Source organism: Tauraco erythrolophus, chromosome 2 (genome assembly GCF_009769465.1).
Source record: "Tauraco erythrolophus isolate bTauEry1 chromosome 2, bTauEry1.pri, whole genome shotgun sequence".
In the NCBI taxonomy this organism is placed as follows: domain Eukaryota; kingdom Metazoa; phylum Chordata; class Aves; order Musophagiformes; family Musophagidae; genus Tauraco; species Tauraco erythrolophus.
This window is the reverse complement of record NC_141466.1, coordinates 25,957,558-25,982,573: the sequence shown is the minus strand read 5'-3', so window position 1 is coordinate 25,982,573 and position 25,016 is coordinate 25,957,558. Positions and strand designations below refer to the sequence as shown.

At 38.9% G+C, this 25,016-nt stretch overlaps 1 protein-coding gene across 3 annotated transcripts in view; it reads right to left on the bottom strand.

The window, feature by feature from the left end:
• Positions 1-8,277: 8,277 nt before the first annotated feature.
• FBXL4 (F-box and leucine rich repeat protein 4) overlaps positions 8,278-25,016 on the bottom strand; it is a 65,173-nt gene continuing 48,434 nt past the window's right edge. For all 3 annotated transcript variants that reach the window (XM_086631279.1, XM_086631281.1, XM_086631280.1), the window contains exons 7-9: positions 18,546-18,617; positions 17,020-17,332; positions 8,278-8,703 (exon numbers count right to left, since the gene is read on the bottom strand). In XM_086631279.1, coding sequence (XP_086487405.1) covers positions 8,540-8,703; positions 17,020-17,332; positions 18,546-18,617 — 549 coding nt within the window. In that variant the 3' untranslated portion in view covers positions 8,278-8,539. The remainder of the gene's footprint in view (positions 8,704-17,019; positions 17,333-18,545; positions 18,618-25,016) is intronic.

Here is a 25,016-nt window from a genome sequence, read left to right as displayed (position 1 = left end):
AGGAGCGGCAGTAACAACATGGGATGAACTGACCTGCACTCCCCCATTCCCTGTCCCCCTGCGCCGCTGGGGGAGGAGGTAGAGCCGGGAAGAAAAGGAAAGGGTGGGAGGTGTTGTTTTTAAGATCTGGCTTTGTTTCTTTTTATGTGTGTGTTTTGCCCAGGGCCATGGTCGGTGGGTGCTCCCTCTGTTCTTGTCTCGACCCTCAGTCCTTTTATTATTTCTCCTCTCCACTTCACTGGGGAAGGAGTGAGAGAGAGCGGCTGTGTGGAGTTTAGTTGCCGGATCGGCCTAAACCACGACAGGAGCCTTGGAACACAATCGGAAGTGGCTATCCTCATTTACGCTAACTCGAATTAAGTCATATGCACAACCAATGCACTCCCACCTGCTGCTTGTTATTCTTTTCACTGAAGTTTATTGTCCTCTTCCTCCCTCAGGTTTCAACGCCCAATTTGTGAGGGTAAAAAACAGAAAAAGTCATTTTAAACACTCAGCTACTAGAAAACAAAGAAGTTTTCTAGTTTTAGCCACGACATTTTGTAGGGAGCAATCAGATACAGTTCAACCAACTGAGCAAAGCAAGTGGTGGCCTTTGATGGAAGCAAGAAAAGCTAAGGGCCTAATAGGGAGCATCTTACTCTGAATCCACACGTGCTTAGGATAGCACATGTAGTTCAGGAAGCTCGTTTCCAACAAGAGTTTTATGTGGTCTACATAGACCTCAGCTTCTACAGAGGTTCAAGACCTCAATTTAAGATCAGTCTCCCTATCTGAATTACCCTGTGGAGCAACCTCTCTTTCCAGAGTGAAGGGACCTCAGGAGATCAGTTTCTTAACTTTAGTACCTTCCCTAGATATTTAAAATCGGATGATACAAATTTCCTCCAGCTATAGAAAATGTGCTTCGAGGCAATTATCCCTTTTGTCCTCGACTTGTTATTAAAAAAAGGCGTAACTTGCTTCTGGTGCTTACTGGCATAGCATGCACAGCAGAGCTATTTACAGATAGTGTCCGGAACTGTTCCCTCTATTGCTGCTCTTCCATCTTTTATATAAATTAATCCCTTTAAAAGGTAACATTGTAGGAGTTCATTGTAGCATTACTCAAACTCCTATTGTTGCGGCAGAAAACAGACCATACTATTAAATCATAAATACAGTGCAAGTTATTTTGTTGCTGGTTATTTGAGGGAGGGCGGGCAGGGAGAGAGACCTATTATTTTCAAATGAATCCAGGTGCTGGGTTCAAGTATTTACATTTGAAGGCCTGGAGATGCCACTCCTTCTCATCCACACACAGGAATAAACTTGAGCAGGAAATTTCCCCAAGCAATTCACATACCTCACTTGCAGAGATCAGGCCAGTCTCGACACATCGCAGCTCCACTGCCTGACTGCTAAGGAGATGAATGCAAAACACTGCAAGATGCTAAAAAGCTGTGGTGGCTTTATGCTCACTAGGAAGAACCAGAATGAGACCATCACATCGATTTCACCAAGATGGTTCAAGGGGTAACTGGTAATTAGGACTTGTCTGTAGGTGAAAGTTAAATCAGAGAGTACACGGCCCCCCTGCAAACACACCAATTCCTGGTTATTTTAATTCACTTTCAGTAACTATTCCAAAATATCTCCAAGCATAGACTAGCCATTAGTTTCCAAATCACAATCAAAACAGTTGTTTTTAATTTGCTTCTATTAGTTTCAGAACAGTGTGTATGTGCAGAAATCCGTGGCAGAGCAGAGGACTGTTCTACCCAACAGCTCTTGACAATGGTATAACAGCAAATAAATGCACAAAAGATGGTGATTCACTTCAATTGCACACTGTATCTCCCTAAAACCCTGAGATCACTTCAGTGTTTCATAAACTTTGTCCTCTTTTTCATCTGAATTCAAATTTTCGTATTTTGACACTATGAACAGCTAACCACTATACTCAGTTTCCAATAGAGCAAGCACAAACAATTGGCACTTAAACCATGATAATCTCAATTTATTATAAGATCTATGTAAACAAATGCTAAAAAATGCAAACGAAACTGCTCTTAATGTACCACAGACAACTCATTTTCTAAACAGAAACTATTATCAGAACCCAAGAACAGGGATATTTATCTTAGTCCTTGGACTAACTTTCAGACTTCAGAGTGACAATAACACTCCTGTAAACTAATCATGTGTGTTTTGTATATTACAGAATTGTATATCAAAAACATTACAAAAATTTTAACAAGTTACATTTAGATTTTTCTACTAACCTAAACCAAGAAAAATATGACTTTCCTTAAAAAAAAAAAAAAGGAAATGAACAAGATTCTTGTGACTGTTCTCAACATTGCAAGTTTCTTAAGATAAGCACTATTTCCCTTCTGTCTGCTACCATCTTCAGGTATCAGTTCATGGAAGCAAACAGACCAACCAAAGGGCCAGTCTCAGATCACAGAACCACAGAATGGTTGAGGTTAGAAGGGACCTCTGGAGGTCATCTGATCCAGCCCCCCATGGCTCAAGCACGGCCACCTACAGCTGGTTGTCCAGGACTATGTCCAAACAGCTTTTGAATTATCTCTGAGGATGAAGACTCCACAGGCTTTCTTGGCCACACTCACCATAAAACGTGTATTCTTGTGTTCAGACAGAGTCTCCTGTTTCACGTTCTGCCCGTTGCCTCTTGTCCTGTCCATGGGCATCACTGAGAAGAATCTGTCTCCCTCTTCTTCACCAGCCCCCTCCATTAGGTACTCCTATACATTGGTAATATTTTCCCTGAGCCTTCTCTTTGCCATTTTTACCTCAAAACCAATTGCAAAGATCCTAAGCAACCAAGTCTTACATGGATCTGTGTGTGCACACACAAAATCATTTCAGAGTTTGACAAAAATACAGCTGGGCAGCTGTAGGTGAAGAGAAAATATTTTGAAGTAGTTCATAAAAATGAAAAATCAAGAGATACCAGGAATTACTGCACAAGCATGCATATGAAAGGTCAATATTAAGAGCATCTATATGCTAAATCTTGACTGAGAAGTACAAGCATGTGAAATTATATGGAAAACCGAATGTCTGGGAAAGAGAATAGCTGATCTAGAACAATGCACGCACTTTCTTCACATCTATAAATAGCTCTGGCCACTCTTTCATGAGTTCTCAGATAAATCTCGTTAAGTCCCCTTTGTTTCTCTTCTCAGCTTTCTTGACATTTGCATTTCACCAGTATTCAAGGAAAAAGAGACAACTTCCAAATAGCTGAGGGTTCGTTAATTTGTTTGTTTTTAGAAAAGGGGAACGAAACATGCATGAGAAAAATTTCATTCCTCACAAAGGATCCTCTCCAATTGAGGATGTCTGTCCTAACCACGCCATTTATAATTCTTAAATGAAAACAAGACAGGGAGAAACTAGAGAGACTCAAACTAAAATAACAGTACTTAGTCCATTAGCTAAAAAGGAAAATCTCACCACTGCCTGCTATCACTAAGGCTGAATCTTCTTAAAAAGAGCCACCTCTTGCCGAGGCCCTTTGACAATCATCTTTTACAATCACAAGGATCTGTAACACAGAAGACTCATGCCTCAGCCCTTCCTCAAGTCAGTTATCAGAACCTGTCTCATGCCTGGTAATATTTAATAAAGAGCCCTTCTAGGATTTCATTATCAAGTCAGAAATGTAAAATCACAGAAATCACTATTTCAGTGAAGGACAAATGCCCTCATTTGGGAAAAAATGCTGACTGTGTCTAACACAGCATATACAGATGCATTAAACCAGGAACTCTTAGCCTAGTAATTTCAAAACGTACAACTTCTGGAATCATTGCAAAAGAGTAATAATGAACATATAAATCAATATATAAAGTCACTCCCATACTCCATGTAATAAAATGCTACATTTAATCTAGTTTTTGTAAATTTAGTAGTCTTGCAGATGTAACGTGGGAAATATAGCCCATAAGATGCAATTAACTACACACAGTAAGAACCAGGACTAAACATACAATTTTTACAAATGCACAGTGGGTAACATTTCTGATGACAGGAGAGCAGTTAAACTAGTCATAGTCTTAATTATAGCAATATGAAAGATTATCAAAATAGCTGCAATACATTAATTATGCTTGTCCATTAATTTCATGCATTTACAGAACTATACATATAGCCAGGTAGTTACATGAGATTTCAGAACAGGGTAAGGGGATTTCCACCAAAAAAAACCAAACAAAAGACGAAAAGCAAACAAACAAACAAACAAACAAAAGCAAAAAACCTCAAACAAACAACATGCCATAGGCATTGGCAAGGGACTCAGGGGCAGAAGTAGATCCTGGCATTTAAGACACTGACTTTTCAAGTTGTCAGCATCCCTGTAATTTGCTTCTTTTGGGATGGATTTTGGAGGGTTTTGAGGTTTGGTGATGAATGTTGTTCCAGTCTTGATTTTTGCTATTCCAAGACAGGTAGTACAGCACTGGATAGAACTAATCTCAGTTTAGTATCCTAAAGCCAAGTGTCTAACCTGAGCTAAATCACAGCTTCCATAGTCTCCAGAGAGGCTCTCCCAAACATGATTCATTCTACTTTCCTTAAATATCTATCTTAGGAGGAGATTAATAGCTCTCTAGAGGTTCCCAGATTCCTCCCTTAATCTAGATGTCTAACTTTCAGAGAGCTAATGTTCAGTGAGATGAATTCTACTCACTATGTACTATGATTACTGGACATTTTGCATCCAGAAAAACTGGCATGAGAGCTCCAAGGAAAGAATCAGGCAGTAAATATAAGGGTCTTCCTTTTTTTTTTTTGTCTGAAATTTGGACCTCCTAGTACACAGGGATTATAGGGTCCAAACTCCTATGCAAAACGTTCCTTGTGCTTCATTTAAACAATAGAAACCCCATCCATTTCTCTAGAGTTATCTAGCCAGACAGCTCAGAATTAGGAATACAAGTACACTCTTGAATTGAAGCCTTCAAGAGTTGTGGAGATGCTTTAAACAGTTAAATTATCATACCAATTTGTAAAATGACCAGAAGAATGACATCTCTGCCTACATATTGTCCCACACCAATTTCATACAGATAGTATGGAAGCCTCCCTTTAGTTTAAGAACAGAAGCACTTCGAAGCAAGCCTCTTTTTTTTGGATGTGTTAGCAACGTTTCTTTAGCATCTGTTGCCAAACCACATCTTCTACACTGCTTTAAAAAGACAAAATTAAAGGACAGTATAAAAAAAAAAAGAAGATCCGTAAAAGCAGAACTTAGATAACATGACTGAGGGACAGTCTAGTATTGGAGATGATGACTTAATTCCAGAATAATTAAATTTCTCCAATGGGGGAATCGGCATCATTCATTTTGGATTAAATGAAACTAGAAAAAAATTTTCTTCCACATGACTGCTTCACGCGGAGACAGTCCACAGTAGTTATCGGACTTTGCATTCACACTCTGCCATACCCTGTAACACCTTTCACGCGCAGACAAACCAAAAGGCACTTCGGCAAAGCGACACAGGAAATCCAGCACACCTCCTGCCCAGGCTTTTCCTGCTGCACGAGTGGCGAGGGACTCAGTCTCCAGCTACAGTAAAACAACAGCTGAAAACAGATCTGCTATGAAACACCTTTTGCTATTACATTCACTTCACTAAAGTAATTCCTACATGAAAAACTTTGAGATTTACACATATATGTGTAAGTATGTACACATATACAAAAAATTTCAGATATACACACAAGCATATGTGTGCATATATATTATTTATACATACATATGTATGGACAGATATACACACATAAGTACAAAATAGTAAAACTAAAAAGACAGTGATCTATTCTCACTTCTTTGCGACGTATAAGGAAGGTCTAAAAGCATGTTGTTTTCTTTATCCTGGAAATATCAGAAACGTCAAGTCTGGTCTATCCTCTCTTTGCTGGAAGACTTCTTGGACGTATAAAGCCATAGCCAAAAGAGCTTCTTACTTGCTGATTGAAGGTTAAAGTCTATAACTATAGATGAAAGTCTTTCCCAATTATTTCTCAGCTATTTGAATTAATTATGTGTTAGCAATAGCCAAGGTTTAACAGCGCAAACAAAAAGTAGACTTCAATTTATTTTTGAAGTGACAATAGAGAATTCCTGACAAAAACAATTTCAAACAGAAGGCACAATATAAGAAAAGAAAATCCTTCAGTATGAACAAAAAATCAGTTTAAACCTCCCTTATACTACCTAAAAAGCAATAGAGAATGAAATCCTTTACGCATATATGATTACAAAAATACTTATTTGATTTACTGATGCTGTAGAAGTGAAACTGTATTATTCACCAAGTTTACCAGTTTGAAGGCACAATGGCTATCACTTCATCCGCATCCCATTCTATTTACAGTGAAAAACAAACAAGAAGGATCTCTAAGAAAAAAAAGGAGATAAACACAGATGTACCCTGAGAAGTGAAATTTCACAACAAAAACATTTGTTTTGAAATACTGTTCCTTGTAAACTCCCATTATCTGAACCTGTGTTCTCCTATAACTAGAACAAGAATATTTAATACTCAATTACAATGAAAAATATTACTTGTAGATAAAAAAAAGTTAGGAGTTAAGTTCCCAGAAAAATAAATCAACCCAAACCTGATTGAAAGAAATGAGGTCTCACACAGAATCACACCCAAGCTGACATCTGTCACTGTGGAAAAAAAAAGTAAATCTGAATCTAAAGTTCTCTGACGATGCCCAGTTTTCTGGGGAAAAAAAAAAAAAGGAATGGCATAATCTAGTTGGAAATCCCATAGTGCCATCTGTGTGGAGGAAAAATTAAAAAGCCAACTGTGCACGCCCTTCTTTGGATCTGGAATTCCCAAAAGATTCTGTAAAATTTAAACATTTGAAGAAAAAAGGTCTTTTTATAAAATGAGATAAATGTTCTGTAGCTGTTTCATGACATGGTTTATAAAGTATTGGCACCAGCACAAAGAGTTCAAAGCGTTCATTCAGGAGTCACAGAGATCGTCAAATCTTGAATGATTCGTGGCAGTCCTCTAGGAGCGGTTGGTTACTTACTGCATAAACTGAAGTATTCTTTGCCAGTGATCTTCGGTGTGATAATGTACTTCTGCCAGACAAAATATTTTCCTTTTTATTCCAGTAGGTAGTAAGTGCCATGGATACAAGAATAGTGGAGTCAATAGCAAATGACAGGCTGTATTTCATGGTCTGTATTCATCAACAGTGGCTAAAAAGGTAAAATTCTAAACTCGAGCTGTACAGAGCAACATACTCTAGTAGTGGCATTCAAGAAAAAAAAAAAAGATAAAAACTTCATCCAAGGAAGTGCAAAAGGAAGAAACCTCTAGAATTTGTCCATTGACACAGTTTTCCTTCTCCAGAGGCTAAACAGTGTTAAAGAGAGAGAGAGAGTGCAATAGTACTTTGAGCAATCATCTCTTGGGAAAAAAAAAAAAATCCACAAAACCAAAACAAATCCAATACTAAGGTTTGGTGATTATTAAATCACTGAATCATATTGCCCTTGTTTCAAACTCACTATCTTTTCATTGCTGTTTTACTGAACAAAATGTTTGTTTTTACACCTGACAGTAGATTTGATGTCAGTGTAAGGGACAGTTGCTAATGCATTACCCTAAGTTCTACTTTTTATGGTACTTTGCGTGATACCCAGATGTATCACAAATCAAGTCTTCATCATGACAGAAATTTGAAAAGAAAACTACTCTGGCGTTTCTATACATTACCAGTTATGATACTAAGTACCTGGCTCAAACTTTACTTCCAATATCGAGAAGCAGCTGGCAATTTTCTCTTTCGTTTCTGCTCTAAGTTCAGGCAGAAGGTTCTTGCATTTATCTGTTGTGTCACTTAGGTTGGACCGTAAAACATCACTACATCTATTTCAGGTGGAAGAAGGGAGAAAAATGTATCAGATACAATTCATTGCCAAGAAAATGAAGAAGACAAAGTGCCTTTTCAATCCATTCATATACAAGCTTAAATAGGTTTTCAAACAACTAATTATAGGCCAGAGCACAACATCTTGTGCTGCGAGCCAAACTAGAATGCTACAGTATCTGTGTTATGTATATACAAATACATCTGTATACATTTATATATACACACACAAACACATATACATAAAAAGGAAGCACACATCTTACTGCTAAATATTGAACTTCTGCTTCCACCTGGATATTAACAAAGTTTATTGTGTGTAACACCCTATAAAGGGACACATAAGAAGACGTTATTCATTTTCTTCTTATTAAAGCCACACACATGGCTGGTATTTAAAAACATGCAGTGCCATCAATTAACATAGTGTAAAACAATTCTTAGGTACAATATCAACTCTAAGAAATGCATCATATATTTAAATGTATTTTACCCATTTGTGTAGATAATTAATACTTTCCGCTATTTCATAAGAGATTTACATTCTTCTTTAAAAAAACTCGGCGCAAATTCACAGGAAACAACTCTGTCAAATGAATTCCACAGCAGCATACGTAGTGAGTTACTGGGTGAAACTCTTTTTTATGAACACATTAGGAAAGTTGGCATTCAGTTCTAGGACAACTCTATTATCAATCTGCGAACAGAAGGACACATCGAGTAAAGAAAGATCTTTACAAGACTCCAGCAATTTTCTTAAAGATGCAGGGCTCACCATCCTCGTCCCTGTTCAAAAACAAAGAAACAAAAAAAAGATTTGTAAGGTTATGGAGAACGGCCTATTTTTTTAAAGCTGCCGTGTCATGAAAACAAATGCTACCATAATGCAATTTTTATTTACATTATTTCAATTTATTTAAAATTAGAAGTTTCTCTAAGACAGTGCAGAATTTTTGCCTTTAAAAAGCCTGTTGTGCTTTCCTAACCCAACTGTTAACCAACTCCATCAATCAGGGAGTAACTTTACAGCTTCGACAGGAATTTCCAACTACAGAAGCTGACCCTTGGTACCCACAGCTACAAGACCTCCCAGGGAACCAGACGACAGGCTTTGGCAACAAGTGACACAGTACGCTACACTCGTGCTCTCATGACTCTCCTGCTGACCGCAATGACCAGCACAGCACACGAGCTCCTATGGGCTATTCCAATTCCAAATCAATCAGCAAGGCTTCTAGAACTCTGGAACGAGCATGGGTATTACGCACACGCAGGGGCAGTTGTTCAAAAGGCTACCAATCATATCTATGTATACACTAACAGTAACATAAACCACACTATTTACCCCTGCTAAAAACATGACCACAGCGACTGAACTCCTAAGTGTCACATAGGCTCAGATCAAGCGTGGGATGGAGTCAGAAATCAAATAAATAGGTGTTTATAAGCACGCATCCACACACCCATTATAGCTGATGGAAATATAGTCAGTACAGTCAATGGTGCTCAGCATGTGACTGGGCTGAATGGGCACTGACATAGGATTCAGTTGCCTTGAAGTGCTTAGTGCCCCTTGGGCTTCCTTACACCATGTAGGACATCCACACAGAGCTGATGGACAGGACGCTGGACCCAGAGGAGGAAATCCATACCTTACTGGAATGGCTGGAAGCCAGGCGGGTTACTCTGAGCAAGTGACCCAAGCCTGGATGTCTACAGTGGGCTAAACTGCTCATCAAGCTCTCCTGGCTCTAAAAAGTTTCTACATCCAACCTGGCTGCAGACACCTGCTGGCAGATACTTCAACTTGCACAGCCCTCTGTTGAGCTGAACTGCACCCCAAAAAGCCATCTAGTCCAGGATCTTTGTCTACAGCCAGGGCCAATAACGCTTTCCCCTCCTACCGAAAAAAAAAAATAAAAAAATCAAAAGCAGATTTTTAAAGCAGCTTTTCACTGGTGGATCCTCTCAACTGCCAAAAATTATCATTTTAAGGATTTCTGAAGCTACCTTTCATGAATGCTACTACTTTTCTGAACTTCTTTATACTTACAGCCTCTTCACATGACTTCTACAGTTTAACTATATAATGTTTAAAAAAAAAAAAAGAAAAAACCCGCCTTAAACCCACTGCCTATTAATTGCAATAAATAAGGGGCAATGAATCAAAGAAGTAGTGGGAGATAATTCCCAGTCCACTATTTCCACATCATTCATAACCCTATGGATATCTCTTCTGTTCCCTCAAGGCTGCCTGTTTTCCAGACTCTCTTGTATCTCAGATGACCCCTGTTGTCTTGTGTCTGCGCTCACTTAGCACTTTTGAAATTGGATGACCAGAACTACACAGGGCACTGAGCAGTCAGTAACTGTATAATGATGTCTTATGGTGTTTTCTCAATTTCTTTCCTAAGAAATCCTAACCTTCTGTTTGTCTGTTAGAATGCTGCTGAGCAATGAGCTGATGTTTTCTAAAAATTGTCCACAGGAGTTCTTTCCTACAAAACAGTAATTAATACAAAGCCAAACCCCATATGCTTAGTTAATGTTATTTTGTCTCATGGGATTACTTTGCACTTCATGCAACAGTTTTCCTCCTGCTTTATCACCTGTTTACTAAGTATCATAAGATCATTCTGCAATTTTTCAGTGTTCAGTTCTTCAGTTTAAGATTTTTCTACCCTGAGTATCTGTGCATTCCCTTCTGGCATTATTCACTCCTTTGCCTCAATTGCTTATAAACAGATCAGCACAGACCGTTGATAATCACAGCAGTGTGTAACTTAATTGTGAAGAGGTGATACGTTGTCTACGTGTCCTCTGTTGTCTAACTCTGAAACACTCCTTACAATCCAGAAGACAGCTAAGTTACAAAAGCAGAACAACCTTGGCTAAAGCTTTAGTAAATCCAATCTATGGTCTGGATTCAGTGCTCACCTTCACCAAGAACTCCAAGGAATTCTACAGGATTGGAGAGGCACAACTATCCTCGCGGAGTTGCAGCTCTCCTTCAAAATACAATGGCCTTCATGTCCACTGACTCCTTCTCTCTTACCATTGCAACTGTTCTACACACAGTAAAAGAAAATCTTACTGCTTTGTAGCTTCTATCCTGCGTCCTCTACAGAAGATCTGTGGTGCATTCGTAACCCTTCATTCCTCTAGTGCTGAGGCTGATTTAAGTGACAGATCACACAACAGATTAAGATTTCCACAGCCCTGTACTTGAGCTCATTTAGAACTGCTGCATAAATACCATTAAGTCTTAACAATTTATTATTGTTCAATGTATTGATTTGTTCAAAAGCTTTCTGTATTGGCATTCCAGTTTAAGGCAGCTTTCCAGGCTAATCTCCCGGAAAGAATGGCTCTGATGTAGCAGCCTACTTGATGCCCCTTGCCATGAACGCTAAGGCACACACAACCGTTATCCTGCAACGGCCTTCTTGTATCCGAGTGACTCTTCACATCCGGAGTGACTCTTCACATCTGGAGTATCTACCAACCTCAGTAACCCTCCTATAAACTACTTCTAACATATCTGAAATACAGTTTTAGCATTTACTTTTAGCCAATACTTCCCTTAGTATCTCATTCTGCCTCACTGTGATTTTGTTTCGCTTCCTAGAGTTCATCTTCCTATTTTTCTTCTCTGAACAGGATTCATTTCCAGAAAGATGCCTCTGGTTTTAGTAGTCTCCTGTACTCTTCTGTGTAAGTAAAGGCTATCTAAGCATGGTCTTCACTTCTATGGTAGGCTCTCGGATTAGTTGCTTTGAGATATCATTTAACATCACCTGAAAACAGCTTTTGCTATCATGCTCCCAAATTTTACCTCATCTACGAGGAGGTAATCAAAAGCTTGTCATTATTATTATAGTGATTTTTAACTCTTTTATCTTTATACGATCACTGTCACCACAACCATCTGGTGGCTGATGTAAACAGTCCCTATGGCCACACACAGAAATTCTGTAGAAGGCTTTAGTTATTTACTTCACTTGACCATAACACCACTGTCCTACCAGCAGGATCTGCTCTACCATTCCAATTGAAACTCCAGGAACATCACATTATGTTACTCATGTTTTTTCCACCAAGCCTTAAAATTGCTACTGCCTCAGCACCTTTATTTAAAACCAGTCTCGTTTACACATCACAGCTTTTAAGCTTCAAGATCCAAATGTGCGTTTCTACAAAAATACTAGATCTAGATGCCTAGTCACAGATTTTTTTGTGTAGGATGTTCTTCATTCCTTCCTACCTGAACTTTGACAGTTCTCCTACCGTTTCATCTAAGACTAAGATTGCTAATGGATTTGTAACTAAACAGGCCAACCTAAATTACATGCTTTACTGCACTTGTTTCTTTTTTCCTCCTCAGACTTAAATTTTATGTTAAGAAATATCTTTTTCTAAAAGATAAAAAAGCCAATAATCTAGTTGGGGTTTGGTTATTCAAACCAGGGGATAAGCAAACATCATCCACAGCCTTACTTTTATTTACGCGATGTACAATTAGTGATACATATTTCTTAAAAGTATAATAAAAAGCATTTCAGAAGTGTAATATAGCACATTTCCGTTTGCCTTTGAAAGGCTGACAATGTATCATAGACTGGTTAGGGTTGGAAGGGACCTTAAAGTTCATCTAGTTCCAACCCCCCTGCCACGGGAAGGGACACCCTCCACTAGACCAGGTTGCTCAAAGCCTCATCCAATCTGGCCTTGAACACTTCCAGGGATGGGGCATCCACAACTTCTCTGGGCAACCTGTTCCACTGCCTCACCACCCACACCATAAGAAATTTCTTCCTTATATCTAATCTAAATCTACTCTTTTTCAGTTTAAAGCCATTGCCCCTTGTCCTACCACTACACACCCTTGTAAAAAGTCCCTCTCCAGCTTTCTTGTAGGCCCTCTTCAAGTACTGGAAGGCTGTTGTAAGATGCTAGTTAGCTACACAGTGTATTTTTCTAGAGTTAGGAGGCTTTGTTACTTACTACAACTTTTCCTACATGGACTAATTGGCCATTTCTCAGAATAAATACACAACTGGTATATCAAAATCTGCTATTTAAATTTGTTGTTCGGTTTATTCCCTGCAAGCATTCTGTTACTGCCTTTGTAAAGGGCACTTCAAAGTAATGATTTCTTTGCTAGAATAACTATTTTTATTAGATGTAAATTATTTCAGTCATATCTATCATATAACCAAGTCTTCAAATTCTAGAGCTGTTCAGGAGACTTGTGTATGATGGCTATAAAAACAGCCCCAGTTTCTAGGGCAAGGGATACTACTACACACCAAATAATATTTAAGAGTAGAGACCCTGAAAATAACTAGCACTATTCCCTCAAACATTCTTACTTTTTCTTTCATCCCCTAGACAAGCCAGACTAGCCTTTTATTCTTTACATTTTATTCAATCTATCGCACACAACTCAAATTCTAAATTTTAACGTTCTACACATTTTCATGTTTGAATTGACTAACTATGTGTTGATGCTCTCAAGATAAAGCTGAAAATTTTGACAGCTGGCAAGGGGGCAGTTGGGTTTTCTGTTGCTCAGGAAGGTGTGGGAGGTGTTGGTATGTAGATAGGAATACATGAATTTTGCGGTAACAAGGGTGTCTACTTTTCGTTACTCTTTTTGCGCAGGACAGAGGCAGTCAGGACTTTTGGGAAGTGAGGTAAGATGACTTACTCTTCGTAGCTCCACAGCAACATAACTAAGCAGCTGGTACGATGTACAAGAAAAGTTTGCGGCACTGCCAATTCAGGTTGTCATCTGACTCACCACATTGCTCAACGCTGATCACAGCTCAAAGACTAGTTCTTAACTATAGGTCTAGAGGTGTCCACTTAACTTTTGATAGCACTGCATGATGTACTCCATCACTATAAAACTGTCAGATGATCCCAGCCGGATCATTCTACTACAAGGTGGAAACCCACCAGCCACATCAGTCAGTGGAAAGGATGCGGGCAGAGAAGGAAGTGATACTTGTAAGCAGGTAGCTCAGTATGTAACAGGTGAAAGAATGCTCAGAACCAAAACTTCAAGAAGCACACTCTCCTGCACTCAGTGACACACTTACATCATGCTTCCTCTTCCAAATTGCATTATAATACAGCAGATATGCATCCAACTCCTGATTTGTATTTTTAAACAGAAATTTACTTTCTGAAGTATGTTTCACACACCACAAACACAGCCACTCATCAAACAATGCTTTACATGGGCCAATAATTTTATGGAGCCGTTGAAAACTGGCAATTTTCATCTTCTACAGAGTCCTCTGATGCTGTAACAAGGGAATTGTCAAACAATAATGGAGAGACCAAGGAAACGACGGATAGGTAGCAAGTCGCAGAACCTACCACATAAAACCAGCATCCAGGGTATATATAACATCCATTTTGTAACACTTAAATGAATGACACACAGTTCAAAAAGATTTCTTTCAGAGGCTTGGACTCTTTCAGTCCTGAAGCTACTGTGGTGATAAATAATCTATAACTGAAACAAGACGTTTTCTCTGGCAAGTTCATAACTTCTAACAACTGCAGAGAGAAACCAGTATAGTATTGTCAACGCTGCTGACTACAGTGCAAGGTAAGACATTCTGATCCCTACTTAGGTAAGTGCCTGTATATAGCAAAAAACCTCAAGCTTTTATACAGCTTTGTTGAAGCAAAAGAAGTTTCCTTACAGCAGGCACCGCTAACCTCAAAGCAGTACCTCTACACCCTTCACAATGCATGACAAGTCAGACGTTTCTGGACTTGGGAGATGACAAAGGATATAATGAGAGCACCTCTCATTCATTCACATCACAGAGAAGAGCCACTGTTCAAGGCTGCAAAGCTGAGGGCTGACCCCAGGCCTCTAACAGCTTCAGAGCTGCTGTCACATCTCTTCAAAAGAACAAAAAATATACTAAGCATTTACACAGCTTATAGTAACAGGATGGCCCTGCATCAGCCACCAAAAGTTTGAGCACATAGAGATTTCTGACTTTCTTGGTACTCCTGCACGGCGAGAGACTAGCTCTTCAGTTCAGACAACAGGGACTTCTGCATTTACATTTGAACACCTGGCAACAATACCTCCAGATGACTTGATGTGGTTCTACTTGACAACTCTTCCTTTTAACCTCAGACTGCAACGGTTCTCATATTCAGACAAAGAAACGAACAGTTTCCTTGCTGTTGCCAAAAAAGTTGGCTAACTCCTTCACATATATCGTATCACCTTGTACTGCCTTGTTTACAGCAGAAGATAACCTTTTTTCCACTCTAGTCTCTGAAGGAAGAAAGCATAGTCTGAAAGGTGGACATTAAGGTTTTTGGTAACATCTTGAAGATAATCCAACTGGATAGCCCCTGAAGAGCATTTATCTGAACCCAACATGCAGTCTCACTGGGAAAAGCGGACTACAAATCCACTTGACTTAGGAATACTAATAAGCACACAGCGAACAGAACAAATTCCTTTTCCACCTTCACGCACTATTTTTCCACTAAAACATCATAAAGATGTCAAACTGAATTAAAACATGAATTCAAATGCCAAAGAAGCATGGCAACAAACCTTCACTGCTGGTAGAGAGGCAACAGAAGTAGTAGACTATCGTAGGCTTAAAACAGCTGAACTATTCACTGGGCAGCCTCTGGTGCAGTGAAAAGGTCAGATCACTTTGTGGGCAGACATGATGCCATTCTAATAGAAACGTATGGAAGTGAGTGGTCAGGAGAACATCCGTGTTTATGAAGGACTTCATTCGTTATGTCACTTGGAAATTTTTCATGTCTGAATAGGGAAATGTGCCCTTGATAATCTTGCTACAAAACAGATTCCCTCAAGGATGCACAAAACACATTACCTCCTGTGGACATATGTATACATCAAACCTTTACAATTTGTACTACATAAAGTTAAGTTTTTATCTGTTCATCCTCCTTTCCCATGTTGGTTGGAAGACAACTTTCTCAGTCAGAGAAGAGTAAAACCACATTTCATGATAGAAGAGTGTACTAACTACACTGGAGTGACAATCTGAAGCCATACGATATTTTTTTTGTAATCAGAAATGTTGATAGCCTTAAACTTGCATGGAACATTATTAGAGTTGATGTGTCTCAGTTCTTTCCAGCACCTCTCTCAACCTAAATGTAACATTTTCACTAAAATTATTAAATACTAAAAATGCACAATGCAGTTACTTTATTCCCTTTCATTCAACTAACCCTATGAAAATAAGTAGTAAAAGCATGAAGAAATTCTCCCACATTGATGTCACAAATATCCCTGCTGTCCTACATTATTTTAAAAAGAAAACCTCATATTCCACCTAAAAAAAATAAATTCAGTGTCATGCAAAACTACATTTCTCAAAGTCCTTACTCAAGAGTCTAAGGTATACTTATCTATGATTTCTAAAAATATTTTTAACTATAGAAACTGCAGAGGATAACAAATTTAAGATTTGCTGTGCCTTTTGCCCCTCATCACTTCCTTCCCACCTTACTACAAAGTCCACTTTAAATTTTGTTGTTAGTTCCTTTTCCTCTTTAATGAGTCAAATTCCCTTCCTGGTAAAAGTGACAAAGAAATTCAATATTGCTTGGTGTATCTGTACTGCGCAAAAGCACGTGTATCTGTTTATTGATCACAGACTCACACTATAAATATACTTTGTCACACTTCACAGAAATAAAACAAACAAAAGCAGAAAGAAGGAAAAAAATTGGATCTTCTGACAGTCAAAAGAGAAAGATTTCAGTTTAAAAAAAAAAAAACTAATGGTGATGAAACTATAAGTTATTGGAAAAATCCTGCACTTAAATCACAGTTTAAGCAATTCATACTAAGCACTCAAATTACATGGTTGGTATAAATCCACTGGATTCTGAGTCAGAAACTCACTGCAGTGAGTAAAACGTCCCTCTGGGTTTTTTCATATGTTAGCCATCATTTTAAGAAATATTTATTTAAAAATATGCCTAGAAGAGTTTTGTCTTAAGCACTCCTTTTTAATTGCAAGGCTTTTGAGATACAATAAGATAAATACCAACAGTCCTACATTTTCTTACCCAATATATCCAGCTGTCGTAAACGCGTACAGTTAGCAGCAAGCTCCTCAATGTCCGTGTCACACACAGATCTGTTGGCCGTCAGAAAGAGCTTTTGCAAGTTCGGGAGTTTACGTGCAAGGTTTGTGAAACAGCCTGTACTGCTCTGTAACATAGGGCACCAGCCAAGATCAAGTTCTTCCAAAAGCTGGCAGCCTGAAGCCAATTCTGCTATTCCACTCTCAGTTATGTTTTTACATCTCCACAAATCCAGACTGCGAAGCTTTTTGCATTTTGCGCCCATCATGCTTGCTATAAGATCATAGTCTTCGATCTGCAAGGAAAGCAAACATTTTGTCCAATGTATACCATCTGTCCAGACATGCATAGGTGTTTTAAGATTTGCTTGCTAACACACCTACATATCGGTCTTAAGCATTTGTCATTTCTAAAGAGTTCTGAAAAGTATTAATTGTAGAGTACAGTGAGGTCTACTTTTACAAAAGACAAAAGTAAAATAAATTTCCTACCAACCTCCAGACAGGTGCTTTTAAATTCACTTAATACTAAAGATTGCTGAAAATGTAGTGAAAAGTTTATTCTCTTTGAAAAGCCTTTTTTTTTTTCACAGTTGTTTTTCCTTTAAAAGACAATTAAAATTGTTTTTATGACCACAGGCACTACAGCCATAAGCACATGCAGATTGAAGAACGTGCTTACTTCCATTCTAGGTTGGTCAGTTGCTGCATCTCGTTATGGAAGTTGTCTTAGTTACCATGGGCAAGCTAAAGGGACTGAAACAGGGTTCCACTATACAGGCAGAGGAATGAAATCCACTATCAAAAACCATAGGCAGACAAGGACTGTTGGAAAAAATGCAGTCACGCTGCCTTCCTCTTCTGTCCATGAGTCTAAGCAGGGAAGATGGAGCCAATTCTGTGTTGTCATTTGCTTCCTGAACTACAAGGAAGGTCAGCTAAGTCTTCTCGAAGAGTTATCTGGCGCGTCTGCCACAGCAGCAAGCCAGAATCCCACTACATACACCTCTGGCACACACATGCAACTTAGCTCACATAGTAATTGCTATCTCTGTACTCTCTTTCTTTAAATCAATGTGTGCACCCAGCAACTCTATGACTCAAACAGCTTTTGCTGAACATATTTATCTCGTGGTTACTACTGCCGGGTCACACAAATGTGTTAATCTGCTAGGAATGATAATTTGGTCTGAATAAAAATAAGTAAGTCTTGACTACTAGTTTTGGAAAGAAAAAGGGATTACACATATAAAGAATACCCAAAAATTTAGGAAGTGGCTGAAGGACTATGAAAAAGCCTACATGCTATGTTTTAGGCCTACTAAATCAGTAGATAACCCTTAAGTATATGACCAAGCTGCATTCACCTTGGACCTTTCAAGAGAGCGTAATATCAACCTAGCATTTAACACATCTTTGTGAAACACAACCCAGACTGAGTTCCAAAGCAATTGTCTGTGCACACACGCACACCCCACCACCACCCCACAACGTGGTGTAAGTACTCACCATGACGCAGCTGCCCAGGCTGAGGTGCTGCAGCTCCGAGCAGAAGTTCAGAATACTGAGCAGGGCTGTTTGCTGCCACGGGGGAACACATCAGAAGGAAATATGGAAAGTGAAACAAAGAGAAGAGGTCAATTAGACATTAAAGGCTGTCACCACATTTCCTGAAATACAGCTCAAAACTCTGTAAAAGACACCACAAATGCCACTTAATGAGTCCCTGGGTACCCTACCCATTGATTGGCTTAAAGCAACGGTAATCGTTACAAACCTTTATGCAAGTCACTTTGGATGTGGTTTTGCATTGCCCTGAAGATACCTACACACCCATGACCTATCCGCTCATTTCCCACAGGGAAGCTGCTGAAGAAGCGTGGCAAGTTCAAACAACAGGCAAGGCCAGCCCGAAAACACAGAGGGCTGGCGACGTACCAGAGGAACAGCGGAAGCTCTGACATTCGTTGATGGGCTGCAGCCTGATGGAACTGCCAATAGAGCTGCGCAGCATCAGGACCGAGCTGGTGACTTTAATGTCAAAGGAGCCTCCGTGCTGACAAGGATGCTGACAACCATTGAGCGCCTGTCACTACTTGCATGCAGGCTGAAACAGATATAATGTGTATTTTATGGTCATGTTCCTGCCATTTAACATGGCCGCTCTTTTCAGGAAGGACTGTGCATCGCTCAGCCTAAACGGGACTGGAACATCAGGTGCATCTTACAAAACGTAAAGTAGGTGGCTGTTCCGTTCCACAGCATGGGAAACTTCATGGATTTTTGTTTGTGTTTCTGAGATACAAAAAAGACTCTTCTGCACTGTCTGCAGCCATATCTTGTTTTGTAGTTGGAAATATACACAGTGCAAAAAATAACGTAGTCTGGGATGCACATCATATATAGCTGCCCATCACACTTACAACATTCATCGCTTTGTTAGGACTTTGTAATCTGTATGTGCTTGAAAATGGGAATAAGTTTCATAACGTATTAACAACAAGCCTGTAGATTTCTGCAGGATACACAACAGTTTCTAGCAGAAAACCACCAAGCAATACATTAGGGACAAAACAACCTACTGCGAATAAGTGGAATTCCTACAAGAACACCAGTCAACAGTATTTGTATGCACAGGTAGTATAATTTATACATTTTTATAAAAAATATGAATTTACTTGTTTTCATGAATTTTACAGCTAAATGCTTTACTTAGTTTCCTCAGTTTGTTAGATTCTAATGAAACTTGGCAGGAACATGATCCTTTGTCACACCACCGTGAAGAAATATCTGATCCCTCGCACTGAAAGGCTGGCAGACACAGAACAGGGACGTAGCATGGGGTATATTCATGGAGACCATTTCAGGCATCTAATTTAGGTGTCTCCAGGGAGCAATTAGAAATACCCAACACTTGACATGTATGGAACGTCAGCTTCCAACTCGGCTTTCTAAGATTTGATTTCCCAAAGGCAGCCTAAAAGTAGAAGCTATGAGTAAGCCTTCCTCACATATACCTTTGCAGAGGTATTACAAAGCTACTGTCCGCTTGCCTGCTTTACTTTCATCCATGTTTTTAAAGAGAAAGGTAGCTAGGGAATTAAATACAACAGCATTAAAAAGTCATTATTAAAGAAGTAACACTTAAGAACACTTTAAAGTGAGTAAATGTGTAAATATCCAATACGTTTTAAATAATGTACTTGTTAAGTAAATGCTTCATTTGGATCATTAAATCTGAATAAACGAGTAACTACAAGAGAATGAGACATAGTCTTTACTATCTAACTCTGTGAAAGCTCTGAGCTTTAGAACCTACTCAGGTGCACAAATTAAAAGCAAAATCCCCAAACCTCTCTCTACAAACCTTAAATAACAGAGCTAAATAAATCAGTCTCTGACTGCATACCCAGTTCTAAACAGGGTTTCTGTAGGTATTCAGGTGACTCCACGGGAAATATGAATACCTTGCTGCATTCCACCATGTTTTTTAGTAACATTTCATAACGATTTCCAGGCTGGAATTTAAACACTGACCTGAAAGGATGGGACACAGCAGTATTTTTCCCTAATTGACATAAGCAGTGCAAAAGTGAACAGTCACTCTCAATAGCTCGTAGGATGCGAGATCAATTCCATACTTCTTCAGAGAGGGGTGAAACAGGTAGGAAGACTAATATTCTCAAAGCTATCTTGATTAGATAACTGAGCTACTTTTTTTAACTTGAACAGGAATTTGAGCATCTCTGAGAATACCGTTTTTAGTCCCTCTCTAATCTGAGATAGTCCTTCCAGTATTGATGTGCACTGAGTCCGCATTTTCAAAGGTCTTTTCACAACCTACAAAACCTAAAGCATTATTTTAAACAACTATTTAAAAAAGACAAACAAACAATTTTTAAAAAGCATTAGGAATGTGGGCAGTAGAAGAAAGCCTATTAGAACACCGTATTGTACCAGCACAAATCATGCCAAATCAAGCCCAAGAGCAAACAATTACTTACTTAACATTAATTATACTGGCTATATTAATTCCTCTTCTGGGGCACATATATGCTTACACACAACAAATCAGATTTCTTTCAGAAGCAGCGTCTGTTCTTCTGTAACTGAGGTGGGGTTTGTGTATGTCAAGAAAGAAGAAAAAACCCTTTGTGCATGCCTAGTTGTGCCTCAGTCAACTGAGAATCCAGGTGGCAAAGGACATGAAAATAGCAGGAGAGGATGGCAGCTCACAGAATCCATATGCACTACATATAGAAGGACTATCATTGTAATAACCTGTCTGTTTCAAGCCATCTGTCTGCACAAGTCATCTGACTTGCAACACAAGATGAGCGATTTAAGCAAAGGAGAAGAGCAAGGCAATCACTCGACCCTGAAGCTGTAACACAAGCCAAACTTCAGGTGTTACAGAGTGCTTCACAAGAGGAGCTAAGAGGCCACCTAAATTCTGGATCAGCAAGCTTTAACCTGAAGAGAGTCTAATTTCATTTTCTCAGCCGAGCAGAGACATCCAAATCAAAGACTACCCATGTAATACTATTCTTAATCCTAGTAGCCAAGACATGTATAGTTTGGAGATATTATGAGTTTTTCCAGAACTAAAGATAAGGTGTGGCTTGAAATCTGCTCCCCTTTACAGAGATTGAGAAAAGAGTGGATGATTAAAAAAAAAAACACAACCAAACCACAACGAAACACCACCACTAAAACGAAAGAAAAAAACCCAAACCACTCTGGAAACAAACTTAAGGTAAGAATTACTTGTCTTTGTGGAGTAATGTATGGCATGGCGTCAGTGGTCTAAATTTCTGCTGCTATCCGAGTCACAACAAAACCTACTAAAATAATCAAGTTTTATAAGATGGCTCACAACAAAACCTACTAAAATAATCAAGTTTTATAAGATGGCACAGACAACAGGAAAAGTCCAGAGGGGCCAAATAAAACGGTCCACCCTATTCTCTCTTCCCAGGAAAGGTGTTTTCAGATGAGGAAAACACACAGTGCAGGAGTTGCTTTAAGAGAGAAGACTCCGGCATCATACTGATCAGAAGGATATGATACTGCTGCTAAACACAACCTCACAGAGCAGATTACAGAAATATTTTAGGGCATGGCAGTTAGTCCTAAACCTCAGAAAAGGGAAGCAGACTGCCTGAAGAGCCTCTGAAGTCTTTATGAACAGGTCAGACAAACGTCTGTCAGAAAGGACACCAACAGAGTTGATCCTGCCTTGGACAAGAGAAAAGATGAGATGACTGCTTGAAATCCTAACTTACTCCACGAGACATGTGAGAGGTCTGCCCAAACGTGAAAGTCCTCCACTCTCTAATACAGGCCAGCCTGGGAGACATTCATGTGTTGCGTACACTTCAACTAAATAGCTGATACTGAACTAACTTGTACCCTACATGTCTTAGACATCACACTTGAGTTTTGACTTAGGTGTTGCAAGAGCATTGCTGGTTTGAATGGACAACCCATCAGTGGAGAAACCAAATACTGATGTCAGAGTAATACACTTGGCAAGACTGAATCTTGCTTGACTTTTTCCAGGATTTTTAAAACTCATGATTGAGCCGGAAGTGCAAAATATTTCTGATGCTAGTATGGTAAGGAAAGCCTCCAACAGATAGCCTGAGCTCAGTACCTGTTCAAACAGACACCCCTTCTGTCCATGGTAAACAAAGGCTCACCTGTGAAAGATGCACTTTGAGTATTTGACCATTTACTCACTGCGGTTTCACTGTCAAGCAGACCGAGATTAAAAATAAAGACAAACACCAAAGGTTTAAAAAAAAAATACAAATTATATGTTATAATATGGCTATCGCATAATGGCTACACTAACAAAATGCATGAAAGTAACAGCAGCACAGTGTGCCTCTAAAGGAAAAGTTTAAGAAAAACAACAAAGTTTTACTTTTAGGACTGGGATAGCGAAGAAACAGACTGCGCCTTTTTATAAACTTTCTTTTTATAGTGAAATCTTAAAAACTACTTTAAAAATTGTTACTTTTTATGCTGGGAACAAACAATGGGCTGTTTTTCCCCCTTCTCAGAAGAACTGTGTCTGACATAAGTTGGGAATTCTTCCAGCCTCTCGATGAAACAACTTGAGAGCCTAAATTTTTTATGGGACTTTTATTCCCCTGCAATTTTTTCTTCAAAGTTTTCTATGAAGTGAATGCTGAGAGAAAGTAATCTTAAAGTCTCATTAAAGACTGCTTCCTCCCTTCTTTAAATACAGTTTCCCTTGCTTGCTACGTTTTTAATCACAGTTACTAATTCTCCAGTTAACCTCTTTCTTCAAGAAAAAATTGAATCATGCAGGTCTTAAATTTTGGGTTTTTAACAGTAAAAATTTAAGTTGTGTAGAAAAAAAAAATCTTTTAATATCTGCCCCCCGCCCCCCAAATATGTGAGGACAACCAAAGTTATATTATTTTTTATCATTTCCAAATGATGACTTCATCTCTAGCTCTCCCTGCCCTATCCTCCCCAAACCCTGTTGTCTCCACTTACGTTCACACACTTATATAACGTTAGTTGCAGGCAGACATCAGATAACGTGCCCACGTTTGCAAGCTCATCACAACAAGAATATTGCATTTTTTGCATGATTTCAAAGAATTAACATAACGTTCCGAAAGATCACCATTTCTTTTTCATATTTCAGTTACTTATCTCTCCATTAGAAAATGCATCTTGAAGAGTCTGCAGTGAGTTGCCTTTGCATATAAATTTATGAGGCTGTTATATTTAATAACAGGTGCTATCACAGTATTTACCCATGTCTCTAGGTAGCATTTTCATCTTACTCTACAGATCTATGTTAAAATATTGTAAAAAATAGTTGCTTTTAGGTTAGAATCAGCGTCTTTAGGACTATATTAACCAATTGTACTGGATAACATATTTAGACAACCTTATTCCACAATCACCTTTTCTTAAGACAAACAGGAAAAGGACCAAAAGATTTGATCAGCCAGCTAGTAAAGACTTGTGGAACTCAAAATCCAGTACCAAATCACCAGCTGTCACACAGTGTTTGTGTAGAAGTCAAATTTACATTTCTCAACACATTTAGCTATAGGTTGATACAGCAACTAGGCAATTACTATAGGACATCAAACAGTCAGTACACATCTGATACTATGCAGTTACATTTTGGGAGCCTATTTCTCAGACAGAACACCTGACAATACTATTCCATTTAGTGACAACTAATAATCTGAGTGAAAATCCAAGACAGGAAATTCAGTCTTGCCTGAATGAGGAGGGGTAAATGTGGTAATCAGGAGGTAACTCTGCAGGGTACTCTTAGCATTCTGTCTTCCTAATAAAAGTCATAGTCAATGGCTTTTGAATTAATTCCTTAAAATTCTTGGAACCTGAGAAGCAGGCAGAAAGGAGAACTGGACAATCAGACTAAGGCCAGGCCAATGAAATCTTCCACGTCTCTCTCGGCCCATCAATCACACTTGTATTCTCAAAAGCTGATCCTTCAGCAGATGAATCAAAATATTCTCATAACTGCACAGAAAGGTTCCTCTGTTCATGATTTGGGAGGAGCTTTCCTTTTGTTCCCAAAAGGCTTAAATTTACAGCAAGGGAAGCTGGGACCAGATGACTCAGTCAGACAAACACACAAACGTGGGAACAGATTAGATCAAAACATCTCAAACTTCAGCACACAAACCATGAGTGCTACTTCTACTGCTGCAGAGACAAACTCCCTTCCTGCGCAACTGTCTTGTCCTGCACCTAAGCATTACTGCACACGTTACTGTGTACAAAATTACTTTGGGAATTCTCCTTACAGGTTAACACAAGACTCCCAGCATGCCACAGGCTAGAATCATCCTGTTGGAGAACCAAGAGAGACATACCACACATACAAAAGACATGCAAAGTCTGAATCACAACTTTCTGCACACAGTCACAAAGTAAAGATGATACAGAAACTAGCAA